The following is a 19,606-nucleotide window of genomic DNA, read 5'->3' on the forward strand; positions in this document are numbered from 1 at the left end:
AAAAGCACCTTGAAATTCTTGTGTGTTTTGCCAACTCAAGGAAGGTTTTTAAAAAGATAGAAAGGTTTTCCATTCAAAAACAAAACCTGAAGAACTTTAGAAGTACAGTCTTTAAAACTAAAACATGAGCTCAATTCCAATGCTTTACTTTAACTTATAATAGTTATCAGATAATTTAGAATGCTTTGTCATTTCATGTGAATCGGTTGTTGCTGTCCATGACACACTAAAAGGGAAAGAGGTGCGGTTTGATGAAGAGTAAGGAAATAAAAACGTTACAGCTAAAAAATAAATTTGCTCAAAATGAAAACATATTCATTTTAAAATGGACCAGCAGAGACTGTAAGCAAATAGGCTACGTACGCAAGAGGCTGGGCTTCACCGTCAATGCTCCACCCACCCGGTGCGCTCTCATGAGGAAAACAAGCGTTTCCGGTAGAGGAACAGCTGCTTTGGTTTTGTTTGAGCAGAAGCTCTTCAGATAACGCGCAGTAAATTCTGCATTTCTCCGTGAGAAGGGTCTGTCCTCACTGGTAAGCTTTCTTCTCTTCTTTTCTGAGTTTATTTGAGCTGACGCACTTGCTAGCACTTAGACCAACACAAACAAAAACAGCTATGATTTGGCGTAAAAGCAAATCCAATGGAGTCATCGCATTTCTAAGAAAGTCTTCCACGTTACTTGGTTTGCATGCAGTCAAGCCCACCTTTTGACACACCCGGTTGAACTTTGTACGTTTTCTTGATAAGATTTTTAACTGACTATTTTAAAATAAAAATATTTATTTTGGTAGCTACATCTAGATAGGGTCAATGTCTCAAACAAATTAAGAAAACTTTACTATAAATTTTTGCTCACTTAAAATCTGTTTCAGTTGTTTAACTTCGCAAAATTAATCTAATTTCTGAGCTCTATGAGATGCTTGTGGTGTGACACACCCCAAAGTAAAAATGCCGCAGTTCCATGCAGGTGCGGAGCTATGGGTGGGGTGGGGGGCGGCGGCCCCCCCGGCCCGGGCCTAGGGGGACCGGATGATAGGCAGAATATGAATTCAGAGATCCAAGTCTGTATCACATCTGATGAGAGCTGGAGAAGGTGGGCCCTTTCCTGTTGAGTATGGTGTATGTAGATTATAAAAAAAACAGAATGGTCCCCCAGTAGATTATATAGTAGGCTGCCCCAGTCATTGTTGACTCATGGTTGCTAATAACTTTACAAGACCGAATGATTTTAGTGACATGGTGGTTGTAAAATATTGAATAAAATGTTGTGCTACATGACTGGCTTAATTTTCATTCTTACATTTAACTTTATGACATACACATTTACAACATGATCGCTGATATTGTCTCCAAGTGTATTCTGGGTAAAACACATCGCCAACCATCCACAACGTCATCATCAGTCAGATACTTAGGAATGGATTGCAAACTAGATAGATTGGAGCATTTGTACGTCAAATATGAGTGACTTTTATTGGTATTTTATAAAATTATGTTTTCAGGAGCTTTGTTATTTTGGGTATAAAAGGCCCGGTTATTAGCCGCGATGCCGACTTGTTCCGCCACTGGTTCCACGATCTTTACTGTGAAGTTAGCAATGAAATTGCTTGTCAATCCTACTATGCGGCGCTTTTTGATGTTCCCATGCCATAATGTGGTATATAAGTGTAAAGATGATAACGTATATCTATCTCAACATATACTTCCATGTACCACAAAACACAACCATTTAAAAGATTAATTTATTTAAAGTAATTCAATCTGATTTTTAAATGCAATACTTAATTCACTGTCATGCCCCCTTTATAAGTTTAAGTTTTTCCTGATTAATTGTAAATGTTTTCTTTGTTAGCTTGTGTTATCACAAAAAGTAGCTGCCTACTTTAAAGCTTTTTAACCCATTTCCCCCCAAAGTTGTCTGCCTCCCAGGAACAATGATGAACTGCTGTGGTCTGCTCACTGAAAAGAAGGAACCAGGTACTCAGCTGTTTGAAAGCAAACTACACTTGGTTTCTTCTCAGAAAGTCTTTTAAGCACAGAAACTGTGAAGTGTAATAAGATATATTTCTATGGTTCAATCATGTCTTTGTTTTGCTGCTTTAGTTCCTCTGAAGAGCATTGATGCTCAGCTGGAGGTGAAGGACCATGTAGCTACTCTGGTCTCCACTCTTAACTTCGAGAACAAGGAGGACAAACCTCTGGAGACCGTTTTTGTCTTCCCTCTGCCTGGAGATGCTGCTGTGTGTCATTTCAGTGCTCAGATTGGAGAAACACACATTGTAGCTGAGGTGAAGGAGAAACAGCAGGTGAGCTGGAACAAAGATGTCTTCTCTATAAAGAAGCTAAAACACAGTAAAGTGAACATTGCTGACATGCTTCATGTGGACTGCAGGCTCAGGAGGAGTATGATGATGCTCTGAGCTCCGGTCAGCAAGCCTTCCTGTTGGAGGAGAGTGATGAGAGTCCAGATATCTTCTCTCTGAAAGTGGGCAGTCTGCCTCCAGGAGAGAGCGCCTCCATCAGGCTGGAGTACGTCACTGAACTGGCTGTGCAGGCTGATGATGGGCTGAGGTTCTGTATGCTTGCTGTGCTCAACCCTCGATACCAACCTCAGGGTAGGAAAACCAGCCAAGAGATGGATGCACTCATATACATTTTAATTACAAACTAAGTGACTCCCATTTTTCTCTCATGTTGTTTCCAGGTAGTGAAGGTCCCAGTGTCCAGGTGACCTCAGTTCCAGCCTCTCTGGTGCCCTACAGTCTGTCCTTTTCTGCCCAGGTCTCCTCTCCTCGTCCAATCTCTAAAATAGAGTCCAGTTGTTCTCTGGAGCCTCTTCAGTACCTCAACGCTGATCAAACTCAGGCCACGGTGGGTAGAGAGCTGATGTTACTGCTGGATGTAGTTATTACAAACAAGATAAATCACTTCAGTTTTCTTGTTTCTTGTTTTCAACTGTAGGTTAAATTGGGTGCAGGACACAAGTTTGACAGAGACGTTGAGCTACTGATTTATTACAAAGACGCCCACCAGCCCTCTGCTGTGGTGGAGGCAGGACAGGCCTCTGCCAAACCTGGTGAGAACAGATTAGTTTAGGCGTTACTGATTATTAAATGTTAGAGTATCAGAAGGTTTATATATTTTTTTTTCCTTTTTCCATCTCCAACATGTTCCAGGCTCTCTGATGGGTGATCCAGTGGTGATGGTCAGCCTTTACCCAGAGTTCCCCCAATCAGTGATGTCCTCACTCGCTGCCTGTGGAGAGTTTGTGTTCTTGGTGGATCGATCAGGAAGTATGGACTGCCCCATGAATAACAGCACACCACAAGAAACTCGCATTAGCAGTGCAAAGGTGTTTATCCATACTTTAAAGGAATGTTTGATTTTGTTTTAACCCTTTAACAGTCACCCCAAAAGCACTTAAATGCAATTCATCTGGTCCATGAGGGACATACATTTCTGTGTAGAGTTGATGACTGTTCATTTTATTTAATACTGAATATGTCTTAGGTTTGACTAATCAAAATAATGTTTCAATTTAAATGCTTATCCAAGAAGGGTAAGAACAAAATCAGACTTTTGCTACACTGAAACAATTGTCTCAAAAATGTTATCAGACTGCATACCATTGTCAAATCCAGAAATCTAGCAATTTAGTCACTTGGTATTATTGACTTTTATCCAAGTTGCTTTCTCTGTTCAGACCTTCTTTATTAAAGTTCATTGTTGGAGAGTATGACCTGCCATAATCTTTGTCATAAAGTAATTGGCACTCCTGATGTAAAATGTAAAGAAACGCTTACAGCTCCTAACATTTTGTCTTTCTTTAGGACACTCTGCTGCTCCTGTTGAAGAGTTTACCAATGGGCTGCTACTTCAACATCTACAGTTTTGGATCCACCTTTGAGCACATTTTCCCGTAAGTGAAATCTAACTCTTTCTTTTACCCACCACAACTCAAAAGAGGAAACATTTTCTAGTCCCTAACTTTCCTTAATTTCTACTCAAGAGTTCATGTGAAAGTGTTGTTTCTTGTTTCTTTTTATTTTGTTCAGTATGAATTTTTTATTTGGAGTATTGTATTGTTCTTAATGGCAGTACGAGTGTGGAGTACAGTGAGAAGACCATGGAGGAGGCTCTGAAAAAGGTTGAGAAAATGGGGGATGATCTTGGAGGAACAGAGATTCTTCAGCCTCTCAGACACATTTACAGCCAAGCCTGCATTCCCAAACATCCTCGACAGGTCAGATATACACACTGATATTGCACCAACTGTAGGAGTTGCATCAGCAAAAAATCAGCTTTATCACATCCATGTAAAATGAATACTGTGGTTGTTCACCACAATAACTCCTACTGCTCCACCCATTTCTGGAATGTTAGACAAACTTGTTTTCTCCAAAGCTCATTTACATTCCCCCCCTCAGTTGTTTGTCTTCACTGACGGAGAGGTGGGAAACACCAAAGAAGTTACTGATCTTGTTAAGAAGAATGCAGGCTCCCACAGGTGAAACCATAAACACACAGATTCCCAGTCTGGTTCATGTTCTGATGCTATTGTGAATTTGAAATCAAACTCTTGTATCGTAGGTGTTTCTCTTTTGGGATTGGAGAAGGAGCCAGCTCTGCTCTCATCAACGGGATGGCCAAAGAGGGCGGAGGTCACGCTCAGTTCATCACAGGGGCTGACAGGATGCAACCAAAAGTAAAAACAACAACACAAAAAGCTGTAAAAACTGCACCAACACATGAAAATGTGATTATAGTAAAAGTAAATAATTTTACAACTATTGTTTGAACCACAGGTGATGCAGTCACTCAGGTTTGCACTGCAGCCAGCTGTGGAGGACATTTCTATCTCCTGGGATTTACCAAAGGGAGTGGCTGCCACTGTTCTCTCTCCACCCATCACAGCTATTTTTCAGGGTCAAAGGTCACTGCTTTATGCTCAGCTCACTGGACAGGTAGGGTCACCTCTGTCTGTTTCCTCCTTAAGCATCATTCTAAACTTCATTGGTGAGATTTAAAACGTACCAAAGATATATTTCTTCCTCCAAATCAAATAATTTTTTAGAGTTCAGAGGAAGCAGGTGGCAGTGTGACAGTGAAGTACAGCCTGGCAGGTCATCCCTCTCAGAACCAGCTGCACTTCAGTCTCAAACCTGCAGAGCACTCTGGGTAAAACGGCTTTGATCATTGTTTTAAGGCACCAACTGTGTTGCATTGTGTAAGTCAGACGATTATCATGGAAGCCATGTATTTTAATATTTCCTTGTTGCTCAAAAGCTTTACAATATAAAGTGTTCCCTTTGTGTCAAGTTATTTTTTAGAGGGGCTCGGTGTCCTGTGTAATCAACAAGATTTTAGGACATTTTAGAAAATTTCCAGCCAAAGGTTTATGGGTCAAGAATTGTCAACTGGATATTATTAGCAGAGGGGCTGCACAATGGTGCAGTTGCACCACAGCAAGACAATCCTGGGATCCTTCTGCATGGAGTTTGAATGTTCTCTCTGACAGTGGTGGGAAGTAATGAAGTATAAATACTTTGTTACTGTACTTAAGTACATTTTCCATGTATCTGTACTTTACTTAAGTAGATTTAATAATGGGTACTTTCTACTTTTACTCCACTACATTTTACTGTAAGTACCTGTACTTTCTACTTCACTACATTTCTACAAAACTTTCGCGTTACTCGTTACATCCAAGTCACGTTGCTCTTTTTTTCCGTTAAAATGTGAAGTTCAGGGTTTTAAGGTGGCGCCGTAAAATCCGAGCAATAACTGACTTAGTGTCTGTTGTCACCCATCGCCTCCACCTTTACTCGCACGCGGAGCTCAAAGATATACGCAGTGGTTTCCTCTGAGCGGGAGAAGATGTCTGTCTGATCGTCAGTAATATAATAGTGCTGCATAAACCATAAGATATGGCGACATGTAAAATCAGCAGCGCTTCGCTTTCACAGACGGTGGGGACTTAGTCCAACTTTTAGTGTCACTTGGAAGGAAAGCTTAAAGAAACCTTTCTTTAAGCTTAATACATTCCTAATGTATTAAGCATCACGTCCACAGCTCTAAGATNCTCCCATTTTTCTCTCATGTTGTTTCCAGGTAGTGAAGGTCCCAGTGTCCAGGTGACCTCAGTTCCAGCCTCTCTGGTGCCCTACAGTCTGTCCTTTTCTGCCCAGGTCTCCTCTCCTCGTCCAATCTCTAAAATAGAGTCCAGTTGTTCTCTGGAGCCTCTTCAGTACCTCAACGCTGATCAAACTCAGGCCACGGTGGGTAGAGAGCTGATGTTACTGCTGGATGTAGTTATTACAAACAAGATAAATCACTTCAGTTTTCTTGTTTCTTGTTTTCAACTGTAGGTTAAATTGGGTGCAGGACACAAGTTTGACAGAGACGTTGAGCTACTGATTTATTACAAAGACGCCCACCAGCCCTCTGCTGTGGTGGAGGCAGGACAGGCCTCTGCCAAACCTGGTGAGAACAGATTAGTTTAGGCGTTACTGAATATTAAATGCTAGAATGTCAGAAAATTTGTTGGTTTTCTTTTCTCATACCTACTCCTGTGTTCCAGGCTCTCTGATGGGTGATCCAGCGGTGATGATTAGCCTGTACCCTGAGTTCCCCCAATCAGTGATATCATCCCGTGGAGAGATTGTGTTCTTAATGGATCGATCAGGAAGTATGGATTGTCCTATGAACAGAAGCACACCAGGAACTCGCATTAGCAGCGCACGGGTATTTATCCATGTTTTGAGACAATGTTTGACATTATTATGTGGGGAAGGTGGTAGGAGTTCATCCTATAAGAGACAGATTTCCGCTACTTTAACATTGTCAAAGTCTAATTTGATGGGATTTGAATGGTCTGGATAAGACATTAATTGTTTAAGAATTTTTACAAGATTTTTATGTAATAAAAAGAAATCTGAACTTTATGTGAAACCACTTTCATCTCTCAAATAATCTTGTTTACTTCCTGTCTTTCTTTAGGACACTCTGCTGCTCCTGTTGAAGAGTTTACCAATGGGCTGCTACTTCAATATTTACAGTTTTGGATCCACCTTTGAGCACGTCTTCCTGTGAGTGACATCTGACCCCTAAACAGAATTCCATTAGATTTTTTTACTACCTATGTCCACAGCAGATTTCATGTAAAACTGGTGATTTGGGTATCATTTCAAGAAACAGTTACATGTTTTGTGGCTTTTGATATTTATTGAAATTGTTTTCATTAACATGTTCCCTATATTTTTACAGTACGAGTGTGGAGTACAGTGAGAAGACCATGGAGGAGGCTCTTAAGAAGGTTAACAGGATGGCGGCTACTCTTGGAGGAACAGACATTCTTCAGCCTCTCAAACACATTTACAGCCAAGCCTGCATTCCCAAACATCCTCGGCAGGTCAGATTTACACACTGATATTGGAGGTTTATCTAGAACAGTGGTTCTTAACCGTTTTTGAGGTACCGAACCCCCCAGTTTCATATGCGCTTTCACCGAACCCTTCTGTAGTGGGTTATGATCTCTACCCACCCCACCACCCCGACACACAAAAATAATTTGAGGTAGGCCTATTCTGATTTAGTAATTATATTAGTTGTGTTACCACCCCCACGCCGGTAGAGGCAGTAGCAACCCCAAAAACATGCGACTAAGGAACAGATTTAGAAGTACACCGAAAGCTAAGCTGGTAAAAACGTTCAAATCCATGCTGAGAGTGGAACTCCTTCAATCAGTGCTCCTCCGCAGCTCTGATTGGCTAAGCAATGTAACGTGATCCTCTGCAGCAAGTGGAGGCGGCAAAGCGGGACGGCATCACAACTTTACACAAGTCTTTACGCGGCAGAGGCTCCACCGAACCCCTGAGACCGACTCATCGAACCCCTGGTTCGATCGAATCCAGGTTAAGAACCACTGATCTAGAAGAGCCACTAGTCAGAGTTATTATTTCAAATTTTATGAAAATACTGCAGTTTTCCACCACAATAACTCTTTGTGCTCCACCTTGTCATGGAATTAATTGGTTTTCTTTAAAGCTCATAATTGTCACTTTAGTAATTTCTGTTACTAAAGTATCAAAGATAGACTCCTCTCAAACAGATGATCCTGAAGACTTTCAGCTCCTGTTTGGTTCTGACGTTTTTGGTGTTTTCTCCTCCCTCAGTTGTTTGTCTTCACTGACGGAGAGGTGGGAAACACCAAAGAAGTTACTGATCTTGTTAAGAAGAATGCAGGCTCCCACAGGTGAAACCATAAACACACAGATTCCCAGTCTGGTTCATGTTCTGATGCTATTGTGAGTTTGAAATCAAACTCTTGTATCGTAGGTGTTTCTCTTTTGGGATTGGAGAAGGAGCCAGCTCTGCTCTCATCTATGGGATGGCCAAAGAGGGCGGAGGTCACGCTCAGTTCATCACAGGGGCTGACAGGATGCAACCAAAGGTAAAAAGAAAAAATGAGTTGGTGAAAAAAAAATCATCAGAATGTGATTATAGTAAAAGTAAATCATTTCACAACTATTGTGTGAATCACAGGTGATGCAGTCACTCAGGTTTGCACTGCAGCCCATTGTGGAGGACATTTCTGTCTCCTGGGATTTACCAAAGGGAGTGTCGGCCACCGTTCTCTCTCCACCCATTACAGCAATATTCGAGGGTGAGAGGTCACTGATTTATGCTCAGCTTACAGGACAGGTAGGGTCACCTCTGTTTCCTTCCTGCTTAACCATCTTGATTGCTTATATTTAAAACATTTCAAAGGTATTTTTCCCTCCAAATAAAATTATGTCTCAGAGTTCAGGGGAAGCAGATTGCAGTGTGACAGTGAAGTACAGCCTGGACGGTCATCCCTCTCGGAGCCAGCTGCACTTCAATCTCAAACCTGCAGAGGACTCTGGGTAAAGCTGCTTAGATTGTTGGTTTAAATCAATAACCATATTGCAATTGCCACATGATTGTCACAAAAACCAGGTAGTGTTTTAATGTTTCCATCTTGCTCACAAACAATGTCATTTAAAGTATTTTGTCCTTTGTAACAGGAAATTAAAATCTTATTTCCATTTCCCTTTCGGTTATTTTGTAGGGGGGATGAATGTCCTGATTCCTCATGTAATCATCTAGCTTTTGGGACATTTAAAGTCTCTTTAATGAAAGAAAATTAGCAAAAGTGGTGTGTGGAGCCAAGAATGACCACTAATATGTTCAAAACTCAAATTCTTGTAGATCAATATCTACTACTCTGGAGTTCCCCAAGCAGAGCAAAGAGTGCAAGCTTCTGGCCAAGCACTGTGGTGTTTTTCTTCATCTCATCAAGAATGAGAAAGCAATCTTGAGACAAATTCAACAACAAACTAAAACAAATAGGGAAAAGTCACTGAGAGTGGGCTTGATGTTTATGTTGAGAGAAATTCAGCTCCATCTTTAGATGTTTCTCCTTCCTGTCTCCAGATTAACAGTCCACAGGCTGGCTGCTCGCACTATGATTCGTTCTCTGGAGTCGGAAAAGAGGACACAAAGAGGACAACAAGATGAAGAAATGAAGAAGAAGGTGGTGGAGCTCAGCGTCCAATCAGGAGTGAGCAGTTCCTTCACTGCCTTCATCGCTGTCAAGGACAACGGCGAGTCGGTTCAAGGACCTCTGGTGCGCAGAAATGTCCCAACACCTATCCTTAGATGTGAGTGACTTATTTTTTTCTCCTTTTTTATTTCAACCATTTAGCAAATTAAGACTAAGAAAATCTAGTATTATCCTATCCAAATCTAATTAGTGAACAGAAATTAGGAAAATGTTTGGCCTTAGAGATTAGACTATATTCTGACATAATTTGAATCAAACCTAAAGATGTTTAAGTAGGTATTCAGTGATGTATTCCCCAAAGTAAAATAGAACTGTCTGAAAATAGTTATTTTTATCAAATATCACAATAATACTACTTTTTCTTTTTATATAGGTTCAGGTCTAGACATGTGGACTCCAAATCTATGGGTTTCAAACTATAGGGGTAAGTAAAACTTTAATGAGGAACTGCTCCATCAACAAGTAATCACTGCAAATTGAAAAATACCATCACTATATACTTGGGTACGTTTTCCATCAATATTGGTGTCCCAGTAATCTTGATTGGCATTTAGCACAAATATGAGTCACAGATTTCCTGCACAGCCACAGCATTCACAGTGTACTTTAATCATATCGTTCAAATCAGTAGCATGTATTGCACTTTCTACTTGCACAATACATTACAGGTGCTGGTCATAAAATTAGAATATTGTGATAAAGTTCATTATTTTCCATAATGTCATGATAAAAATNTTACTTGAGTACATTTTTGTCTGTGTATTTGTACTTTTACTTAAGTACACTTTTTGAGTACTTTCTCCACCACTGCTCTCTGAGCAGCGTGGGTTCTTGGACATCTTCAGGGCTTCCACTTCAGATGCAGTTCTCATGAACTGTGGCCTGAATTTCATTGGTGCCTATTTGGGTGGCAACCAGACTGCTTAAGTCCAGTCTTTTAGAGCAGTGTTTCCCAACCCTGGTCCTCAGGGCACACTGACCTGCATGTTTTAGATGTTCCCCTGCTTCAGCACACATGATTTCAATTGATGGCTGATTAACAGGGTTTTGCTGAATTGCAGTCATCTGAAGGGGGTGTGTTGAAGCAGGGGGGGCATCTAAAACATGCAGGTCAGTGTGCCTTGAGGACCAGGGTTGGGAAACATTGTTTTAGAGCTACTGTCAAGTAAAACCTTGCTGGTCAGGCATGTCAAACCTGACAATCATGTTTGCAGATTAATTCTGTGGGTATCGGAATTGCTATGGTGGGGAAACTCGGTGTGATCAGGAGTTGTCCGAAGAAGCTGATGTTTTGTCGTGTTCATAGTCAGGATTCACCCAGTGTGCAGCTGTATAGTGGAGGATGTTTTTAATCTACGGTGCTGGTTTTAATTTCTTCACTTCTCCCTTTCTCTGCTTCTAAATTGACCATGTGGTTAGTTTACAAAATACTTTTGGAAGAGTAAAGAAGGTGCCTGAGGAAATGTAAGTCTAGATAGGATCCCAACTCTTTGCTTTATAAATGAGAAATTATATTTGTACATTTGATGTATGTTGGTTTCACTCCAATGATGAATGAAAAATCAATCTTGACAGAAATCCAACCGTACCCTAAAGGAAAAAAGGGGGATGTTACAGAAAGCATGCAAAAAAAACATATGATAGAGGGGTTGATCTTTATGTTGAAAGAGATTGAACTCCATCTTTAGATTTTTCTTCTTCCTGCCTGCAGATTAACAGTCCACAGGCTGGCTGCTCGCACTGTGATTCGCTCCCTGGAGTCAGAGGAGAGGACACAAAGTGGACAGAATGAAGAAATGAAGAAGAAGGTGGTGGAGCTCAGTGTCCAGTCAGGAGTGAGCAGTTCTTTCACTGCCTTCATAGCTGTTCACAAAGACAGTGGCAAGTCCGTTGAAGGACCTCTGGTGCACAGAAATGTCCCAACACCTTTCTATGGAAGTGAGTGATTTTTATTTTTAAATAATCATTATTAGCCAGTTAGAATAGGGTATAAGTGGTAAGTAAACTTCCTATTGATTGCAAATATGAACTCATATGATAGCATTAAACTTGTTTGATCAGTCTGAGATTATTCAGATGAAGAAGCAGAATTTCTCCCATAACACAGTGTTTTTTAAAAGTATTCACCCCTTTGGATATTTTGCACTCTTTACTAGTTTTTATAAATGAGTTATGATCAACAAGATTTGGCTTTGTTTGATAATATTAAACACATACTGTGTTTGGACACTGCAGTACCAAATTCTTTCCTATTCCAAGTGAATAAATTAACTTAATTTCAAATGAATTTTAATGTAAATGTTTTACTTAGGACTGAATCTTCCTATGTACATTTGTGGTCGTTTCTGGTTACATTTAGAAAAACTGATCGGGGGGGGAAGCATGTATTTTCTCCAATGTTTTTAATTATTTTATTGATTTCAAATACTGATTTTATTTTTTTCCACTACAATGATTCAACTTATAATCTATATTGAATCTTACTCTCTACATCATGAACAAGGACAAAACATGAGCCAAGTTAGGAAAAATCCCAAATTCACACCAGGATGTTTCCAGTGGCTTATATATTTAGTAACGGACTAATAGAATTTTAGTCTGAAATAATTTAGAAGCTGTAACTAATTTCAGCAGTTTTTTTGTATTGAAGCTGTCAAAGTTGTTAGTAAGAGCAAACCAGGCCAGCTGTACATTTAGCATCAGATTTAATCTTCGTCTGAATATTTATTGGTGTATTCAAAAAGTGAGAACACAACCCTCTGAAAACATTTTGTGGAATAAAATGTAATAGTCTTTCTGTCCTTTTATTTTTAAAACATGTTCATCTCTTCTGGTCTAGTGGGAAGCATGGCTACAGCTTGTTATTATTCAGCACCTATTGGTAAGTAAAACTCTGAGGAACTGCTACAACTTAAAAACACGATTACTTCGTGTTTTTAAGTAATCAATAATAATTACCATCAATTATTATTGATTATAATTGTAGTAAATTATCATCAATAATAATTTGCTACAAATTTTGGAGAAATTTTCACACAAATGGAAGATAAGTTAAACAATCACAATAGCATGTATTGTACTTTTCATTGCTGTTTACGAGATACTAATTTATTAAAAAATTATACTGCAGCAAGTTTGTGTACTTTCATTTTAACCATATTTGGTTAAGTATATAGATTATTCTACATTTGTTTTACATTTTGTCTTAACAATTTTGGTAAAGATAAAATTAAGGCCTCAGGTTATGAAATTATTATGCACTAAGTTTTATTTTCTTTGGTAAGAAGCATTATAAAATATTTGTAACAATTAATATATCAGCTAATTCTTTGTTCACTAATTTTGTCTTTCAATCAATTCCAAGCAATGTTTAATGTAAAAAAAAAATAATGAATAAATAATTGAAAATACTTGTATGAATTTTATGGCATAAAGTGAAAAAAGTGTTGATTTTGCCTGTTGATTAAAGCAGGTAAAGTGAATTTTACATTTTTCATTAGAGATTCAATCTCGGCATATTCTGACTGTATCCTGAAGGTGTCTAAATAGTATTCAGTGACATGTTCAACAAAATAAAAATAAAATTATTGGAATGAAATGTCTCAATCTTAGGACTCTATTTTTTTATGTCTCTCTGTGTCTCCATGTAGGCATGAGTTTTCAGTGTGCACCTATGTGTAAGTAAAAACTCTTAACTCACCGTTACTTAACATTTTCCCTATATACTTGGACAGCATTTACCATCAGCAATAATTTACGACAAAATTTGAATAACATTTGGCACAAATGGAACAGAAGTTAATCAATGATTTGCTGCACAGCCACAGTATGTGCTTTAATTATATTGTTCAAATCAGTAGCATGTATTTTACGTGCCGTCGTTCACATGATACAAATTTATTAAAAGATTTTACTGAAAAACCTTTATGTACTTTAACACTGAGATTACCTTGCACACTCAGATTCCCTTATAGTCATTTGTTTAAAGTGAAAATTTAAACTTTAAAGGTTATTTTTAGTTTACATTTAGTCATATCGTTTTGGTAAAGATAAAATTAAGGCCTCAATACCCTAGACTGAAAGAAATTGTTAGAATGAAATGTCACAATCTCACTCCTTTTTTATTTATCCTGATCTAGCTCGGATGCTTATGACTGATATGGGTAAGTAAAAGGAGCTGATTCATCAACAATCAATCATTGAAACTACAACTGAAAAACATGGTCGCTATATACTTGGATACCTTTTACAATCAATGATAACTAAAAGTTATTACCGAAGTAAGCTTGTATAAATTAACACTGAGATGAGAAAAGAATGATCAAGTTGTAGACTTTATAGATTATTTTTAGTGTAGCTTTTTTTTTTTGTAAAGATCAAGTCAAAGTTCACCAACCAAATGTTTCATAACCTGTTACTGTTTGCTCAGTTTTTCTATGAGCTTATGTCAGATAATACTGTAAAACTGTATACATCTACAGACAAGCACACCGTACAGAAAAATCAGTGAACAGCTTTTGCTTACTTATCGATGTGAAAGATTTCTTAACTGGGATGATAATTTTGATTGATCAAATTACGATTAATATCTGAAAATCTCCAAAAATGACTGTGTTGCCAGGATTATTTTTGCTATTTTCTCCACTGTTGGTTCAATGACAATATCAATAAATTCAAAAAATAAGATGGAATGCAACACTGTATATAGTTTAACAATTGAATAAAACACAATTTATATAACAGAGATGTTTCAAGGAATCCTACTTAGAAATTGGCATGTTTTTATTCCAGTATTTGTTTGTGGGGCTTTGACTGCAGTAATGTGTTATCACAGCCATACAGTTGGTTAGAAAAGTCTAGCAAAGAGGTTGCAAAATGACTTTTTATTATCACTTGTATTGTTGCCACAATAAGTACCACAAAATATTGTGCAAGTATGGCAAACTTATATTGTCTATTCTTGATGCTCAGAGTTGAACATTTAAGATTTTAGGCTTGTTTTTAACTTTTTGAAGAACATACAAAAATAATAATAATAATTGATCCTCTTTCAGGCATAGACCTTGTTGAAATAAGATCTCAGGCGCCTTCTTTGATTTATTGCTTAGACCCTACTTTCTAGGGTTTGGTGTCATGAACTTAAGCATACAAGGCAATTTCCTTGTATACTGATTTATTTTATTTTAAATGTCTATCTCTAATTCTCTTTTTTTTTCTTCATCATGTGCAGATTCTCTTCCTGATTTATGTGGAGCTATGCCAAAGTCAGGTAAGTGTACTTTCATAACTACATCTATTCATCCATTATTTACATCAGTTTTCCTATGCATAGTTATAGATGGGGCTGGCGTCCATCTGCAGCGGTCAGTGGGTGACGGTGTGGTGTTGTGAATCACATAACCCCACACAGACAGACACTATGAACAGATAAAAATGCAAGCATATGTAGGTTAGTTGTAACTTGTAGTTGCTAGGGGCAACTTGGAGAACATTTTGAAACACAATCAATGAAACAATCAACAATCTGACCTGCACAACATATAATGTTTCAGTTGTTGACTGTGTGTTTGTTCTGTGACTTTGTATGACGTGAAGCGCATTGAACTGCCTTGTTGCTGAAAGGTGCCATACAAGTAAAATTTGATTTGATAATCATCTACATCAAATGCAGCACTGAGATCTTGTAAAACCAATACAAAGATTTTTGATGCAAGACATTTAGACGTATGTTATGTAAAACGTTACCAGTGCAGTCTCCGCATGGCTGTGATTAAAATGGGGAGGGCTTATAAACACACACTTCTTCTAGATGCTTCCAGAGCTACAGGGGATGTAGCAAAGTTACTCAAGTTGAAAATGGGATACGACTCATCTTTTTCCCCCATGACTTGTTGCTTAAGAGTTTTGGAGAGACAAGTCATGTGAGATAAGTTAGGCTGTCAGCAACAAGTAAGGTTCAAATCATAATGAGTCTATTTATTTTCACAATAACAAAGGATGCAGTATTTCATAGGATATATATTTTTTTTAGGTGCAATCCATAGATTTTTTTTTTCTTTAGGCCATAATGTATTTGGCCTGTTTGGTAGACTTTCACTGTCAACTGCATCTACTTTTTGATGTACTATATGCTTTTAGTTGCTGAGATACTAACACCCAGTGGTGTAGACATGGCCATGAAGAAAAAGAAGGAATAGTGTCTGAAAATGTGGGTTAGTTGTAACTTGTATTGTCACAATACTCTGTAATGATATTGCAATCATCTGTTTTCCTAATTACTTGTGAATAGGATTTATAGAATAACTGTAATAAAAATAGCTTTAGTTTCATTATCAGACACCAGTCAAAGACCCTAGACTTGTATTAAGCTTTCTCTTTGTCACAGCTAATTTCCTTTATGCTGACTGCGATGATGACAGTGAAGACTTTGGGGTAGAATTCAATGAGCCAGAAGTTGTGCTACCCAGTAAAGACCCTCTGCTGCAGCTGGTGTCCCTGCAGAAAGCGTCTGGCTGCTGGATGCTTGATGGAAGTCTGGCTGCAGTGCTGGGAAAGAGCAGCGAGGAAGTGGAAAAGGCAAAACCACCACCGGTGAGTTCTGAACGAATACTTAAGTTTAAGGCGTCATCTTTGAAGCATTGCCAAATGAAGGAAATTGGAAGTGAAACTATTGGCAGGAGAAATAATCAGCAGTCTATCCATCAATTTTCAAAATCTGCTTAATATTTATGGTTGTTTGCATTTAGGGAAGTTTAAGATCGTTTGCAGAGGTAATGGGTAAAATACAGGAAAAACAGACATGTAGTCATACACTCATACCTGAAAACCACTTTGGATGCCATTTATCTTACCATCCATGTATTTGCATTGTTGGAGTATCAAGAGAGAAAATCCTCATGGAGAACACAGAAACTCTACACGGAAAGTCTCCAGGGATTTGAACCAAGAACCTTGTTCCTGTGAGGCCACCGAGTCGACCAACATATTTTAATGTTGAGCTGTAAACAGAGAGAGTTGATCAACTAAACAAGCATATGAAACTAAACTCTTTAACACACACCATGACATGAGATTTAAAACCGAAAATGGTCAGCAAAATACAGAGTAACATACGTATCATTATTTTCTTGTACAGTAATAACAAAGAAGGAATATTAAAGTTTACAAGTGACAGTGATGAGATTTAAAGCTGCAGAATTTAATTTGTATTAAATGTTTTTACATATTGGCTATGATTGCTACTATGTCATAGTGTGAGACAGATAATCTGTGAATGTCTGCCTCCTCCCATTGCTTTGCACCGCTTTGGGTCAAAAACAACCAAACGGGGACAGGAGAAAGATATTGGCACTGTCGATCAACGCTGTGTACTCGCTGCTCACATCTACCCACTTGAGCGGCGGGTATGATCCACAGCACTAATATCTTCCTCCTGGCTCTGATTTCGAACAGGAGCAGTGCACTTCTGCAGGTTGCAGTAGTTGCATTGGAAGGAGCTTGATTTTTATTTCGTTGACAAATTATCTATCTCATCCCATACTGACATGGCATTGACAGTTTTAACAAATATGTAAAAAAAACTTCCTTTTTTTTTTTGTTTCCTAAAAAGGTTACATAATGCAGCTTTAATACAATACCTGAAAGAACTTGCAATCCAATATCATGCCAGCATGGCATAATCCTGTTTTCTGTTTCGTCTCTGTTTCATTAGGTCAACAATGAAGTGTGGGCCTCCATTCTGGCTCTGATTTGGCTTCATGCTTTTAAGATGGATGCAAAGGAAGAGTGGGAGCTTCTGTCTATGAAGGCTGCATCATGGATTAAAGCTCAGAACGGTAACATACGTAATCAGCAGGGAACTGTTACGTTCACCATGGTGTGTTTAAAACAGAAGGTATAACTAGATGCAAAAAATAATATTTGTGAATCTTTTCTTTCCTTCAGCTCCATGTGTGTCAGAGTGTGTTGAAGCTGGAAATGCACTGTTGGGTTGCGGCGTGAAGAAAGAAGCTCTGGGTCTCTCAGGATTATCGACAGGCTTCAGCTTAACTATGGAAGCACCTCAGTGTCGGAAGGAAGACACTGAAGTTGTTGATTAACAAGAACAAGCTTAGGACTTTATTTTCTTTTTGCAAAATTTATCCATGTATCTGCCAGTGTGCCTTTTGATATTTGCACTCTTTGCATAACAAAGAAGCCATGGAGCGCAGCTTTATGCTTAACTTTCAGCATATGGATTTTAACCAGTTTTACTGAAACAATATCTTCATGTAATAAATGAGGAATAAATTAATAAAAATAAAAAAAATGCCATTAATTTTCTTCCCCTTTGTTCTTATTTTCTTGAGTCCTAAGCAGACACACTCACAGATGTATGTGGCGCTAAACCGGCCCTTTTAAATTTTTTGGAGTGTTTGGTGTCTGACCTAAGATGACACTTGTGGATTTAAAAGCCAATCTCTCAGTGTTCCACATTTTTGTAATTTTGCCTGACAAGACTGACTCCAACCCCACCTGCCACACACACAGGAATTGCCCCATCACACATACCACTCCCCATGTGGAAAAACTATGCACAAAGCATGCAGGTGGATACCAGCCTCTGCTTTTTGCTTATTTAAATGGATATAAGCGTTTACCATACATGATACCAAGCACAGCAACATTTATACCCTTGTCTAATTTGCAATGCACGTCCATACTGCTATGAGAGAAAGCTATCCTGGTGACGTGCGGGCTAACCATCCAAATAAGAAATAAGTGTATTTACCTCCTACACCTCAGATGTAAAAAGCAGTGCTGGCCGATCAAAGGAGAAACTTTTGGCGCTTTCTCTGTGAAAGTGCCACATAGTAAAAGCAAAAAGGAGGATGCAAGAAAGAAGTAATTCAATCTGAGCATGTCTTAATGTCTTAAGGTCTGGGAGGACCAGTACACCGGGAACCCTCAGAGCTAGTGTTTTTTTCTTTCTGAGGTCTGAGCATAAAACTTGAATGGTTTTATGAAATCTGTAAAAGACAGGAAAACGCTGAAATAAACGGTAGTTGAAGGACACGACTACATTTTTAAGCAGTTAAACCCCTCAGCCCTATTGTCAAAAACAGCAGATACAGACTTCACTTTCATTTTCCTGCTCGACATGGTGTAAAGTTATTAAGCTTTAAACAAACATTGAAGCAGTGAAGATGCCAGCCAGCTGATTCTGTTCTGTAAGCAATTTAATAAAGTATTGATGCTCAGTAATAAACCCTCAGACGTGGGTTCAGTTCAGCAGTGAAACGGTGATGGAAATGTGTGCAAACAAAATCGAGTGTTTCTGTGCGTGTGATCCACATGAGCTGCTTATTCTTCAGATACGTGTGAAACGTATCACACACAGTGACTCGGCATGTTATGGACTGGTGCCAACAGAACCACCTCCTGATCAACCTGCCTAAAACCAAGGAGATCATGTTACTTAGCTGCTTCATTTTTTTTTTTTTATAAACCATGTATTTATTATTTCCAGTCAATTTTTCTATGATTGGTGTATTTCATATTTATTGGAGCACAACTGACTTACAGTATGAAGTTACAGGAATGTTTCTTATAGGAACATATAAAGTAGAGAACAGAATGAGTCCCAAACAGCTTTTCATATCTATACCACAATGTTTGGTTGGATAATGAGTTAAATATAGTTTAAAGGGTTATGTCAAAGAAATGTGAGAAAATGGTCGACACCAGTCTAATTAAAACAGAATGGTGGATATAAGGCTGCACAGTGGTGCAGTTGGTAGAGCTGTTGTCTTGCAGCAAGAAGGTTCTGGGTTCAATTCCTGGCCCCAGTCTTTCTGCATGGAGTTTGGATGTTCTCCCTGTGCATGTGTGGGTTTTCTCCTCCCACAGCCCAAAAACATGACTGTCAGGTTAATTGGCCTCTCCAAATTGACACACAACCATGCATGTGTGTGTGCATGGTTGTGTGTCTCTGTGTTGCCCTGCAACACACTGGCAACCTGTCCAGGGTGAACCCCACCT

The 19,606-nt window shown here is 38.7% G+C and overlaps 1 protein-coding gene across 2 annotated transcripts; it reads left to right on the top strand.

The window, feature by feature from the left end:
- The first annotated feature begins 335 nt into the window (after positions 1-335).
- LOC106942129 (von Willebrand factor A domain-containing protein 5A-like) lies at positions 336-17,903 on the top strand. 2 transcript variants are annotated; one of them, XM_015025312.1, is made up of 21 exons: positions 336-533; positions 1,915-1,977; positions 2,104-2,306; positions 2,393-2,615; positions 2,705-2,871; positions 2,962-3,076; positions 3,177-3,352; positions 3,831-3,919; positions 4,099-4,243; positions 4,428-4,507; positions 4,591-4,705; positions 4,806-4,964; positions 5,075-5,178; positions 11,298-11,524; positions 12,426-12,467; positions 13,237-13,263; positions 13,726-13,749; positions 14,817-14,855; positions 15,972-16,177; positions 17,298-17,421; positions 17,531-17,903. In XM_015025312.1, the coding sequence occupies exons 2-21, from the start codon at positions 1,935-1,937 to the stop codon at positions 17,683-17,685; spliced, it is 2,463 nt and encodes an 820-aa protein (XP_014880798.1). In that variant the 5' UTR covers positions 336-533; positions 1,915-1,934; the 3' UTR covers positions 17,686-17,903. The 2 variants fall into 2 exon arrangements, with proteins under 2 accessions (XP_014880798.1, XP_014880799.1); XM_015025313.1 differs by lacking the exon at positions 13,726-13,749 and having other exon boundaries at positions 337-533.
- Positions 17,904-19,606: the final 1,703 nt, after the last annotated feature.

This window comes from Poecilia latipinna, unplaced genomic scaffold (assembly GCF_001443285.1).
Source record: "Poecilia latipinna isolate Pla-1442-1.1 unplaced genomic scaffold, P_latipinna-1.0 Scaffold4061, whole genome shotgun sequence".
Classification (NCBI taxonomy): domain Eukaryota; kingdom Metazoa; phylum Chordata; class Actinopteri; order Cyprinodontiformes; family Poeciliidae; genus Poecilia; species Poecilia latipinna.

Excerpts from the sequence above, each read along its gene's own strand:
- LOC106942129 (XM_015025312.1), top strand. The coding sequence starts at position 1,935 with ATGATGAACTGCTGTGGTCTGCTCACTGAAAAGAAGGAACCAG. Across the intron at positions 1,978-2,103 it reads CACTGAAAAGAAGGAACCAG|TTCCTCTGAAGAGCATTGAT; the intron begins GTACTCAGCTGT and ends TTGCTGCTTTAG. Across the intron at positions 2,616-2,704 it reads CCCTCGATACCAACCTCAGG|GTAGTGAAGGTCCCAGTGTC; the intron begins GTAGGAAAACCA and ends TGTTGTTTCCAG.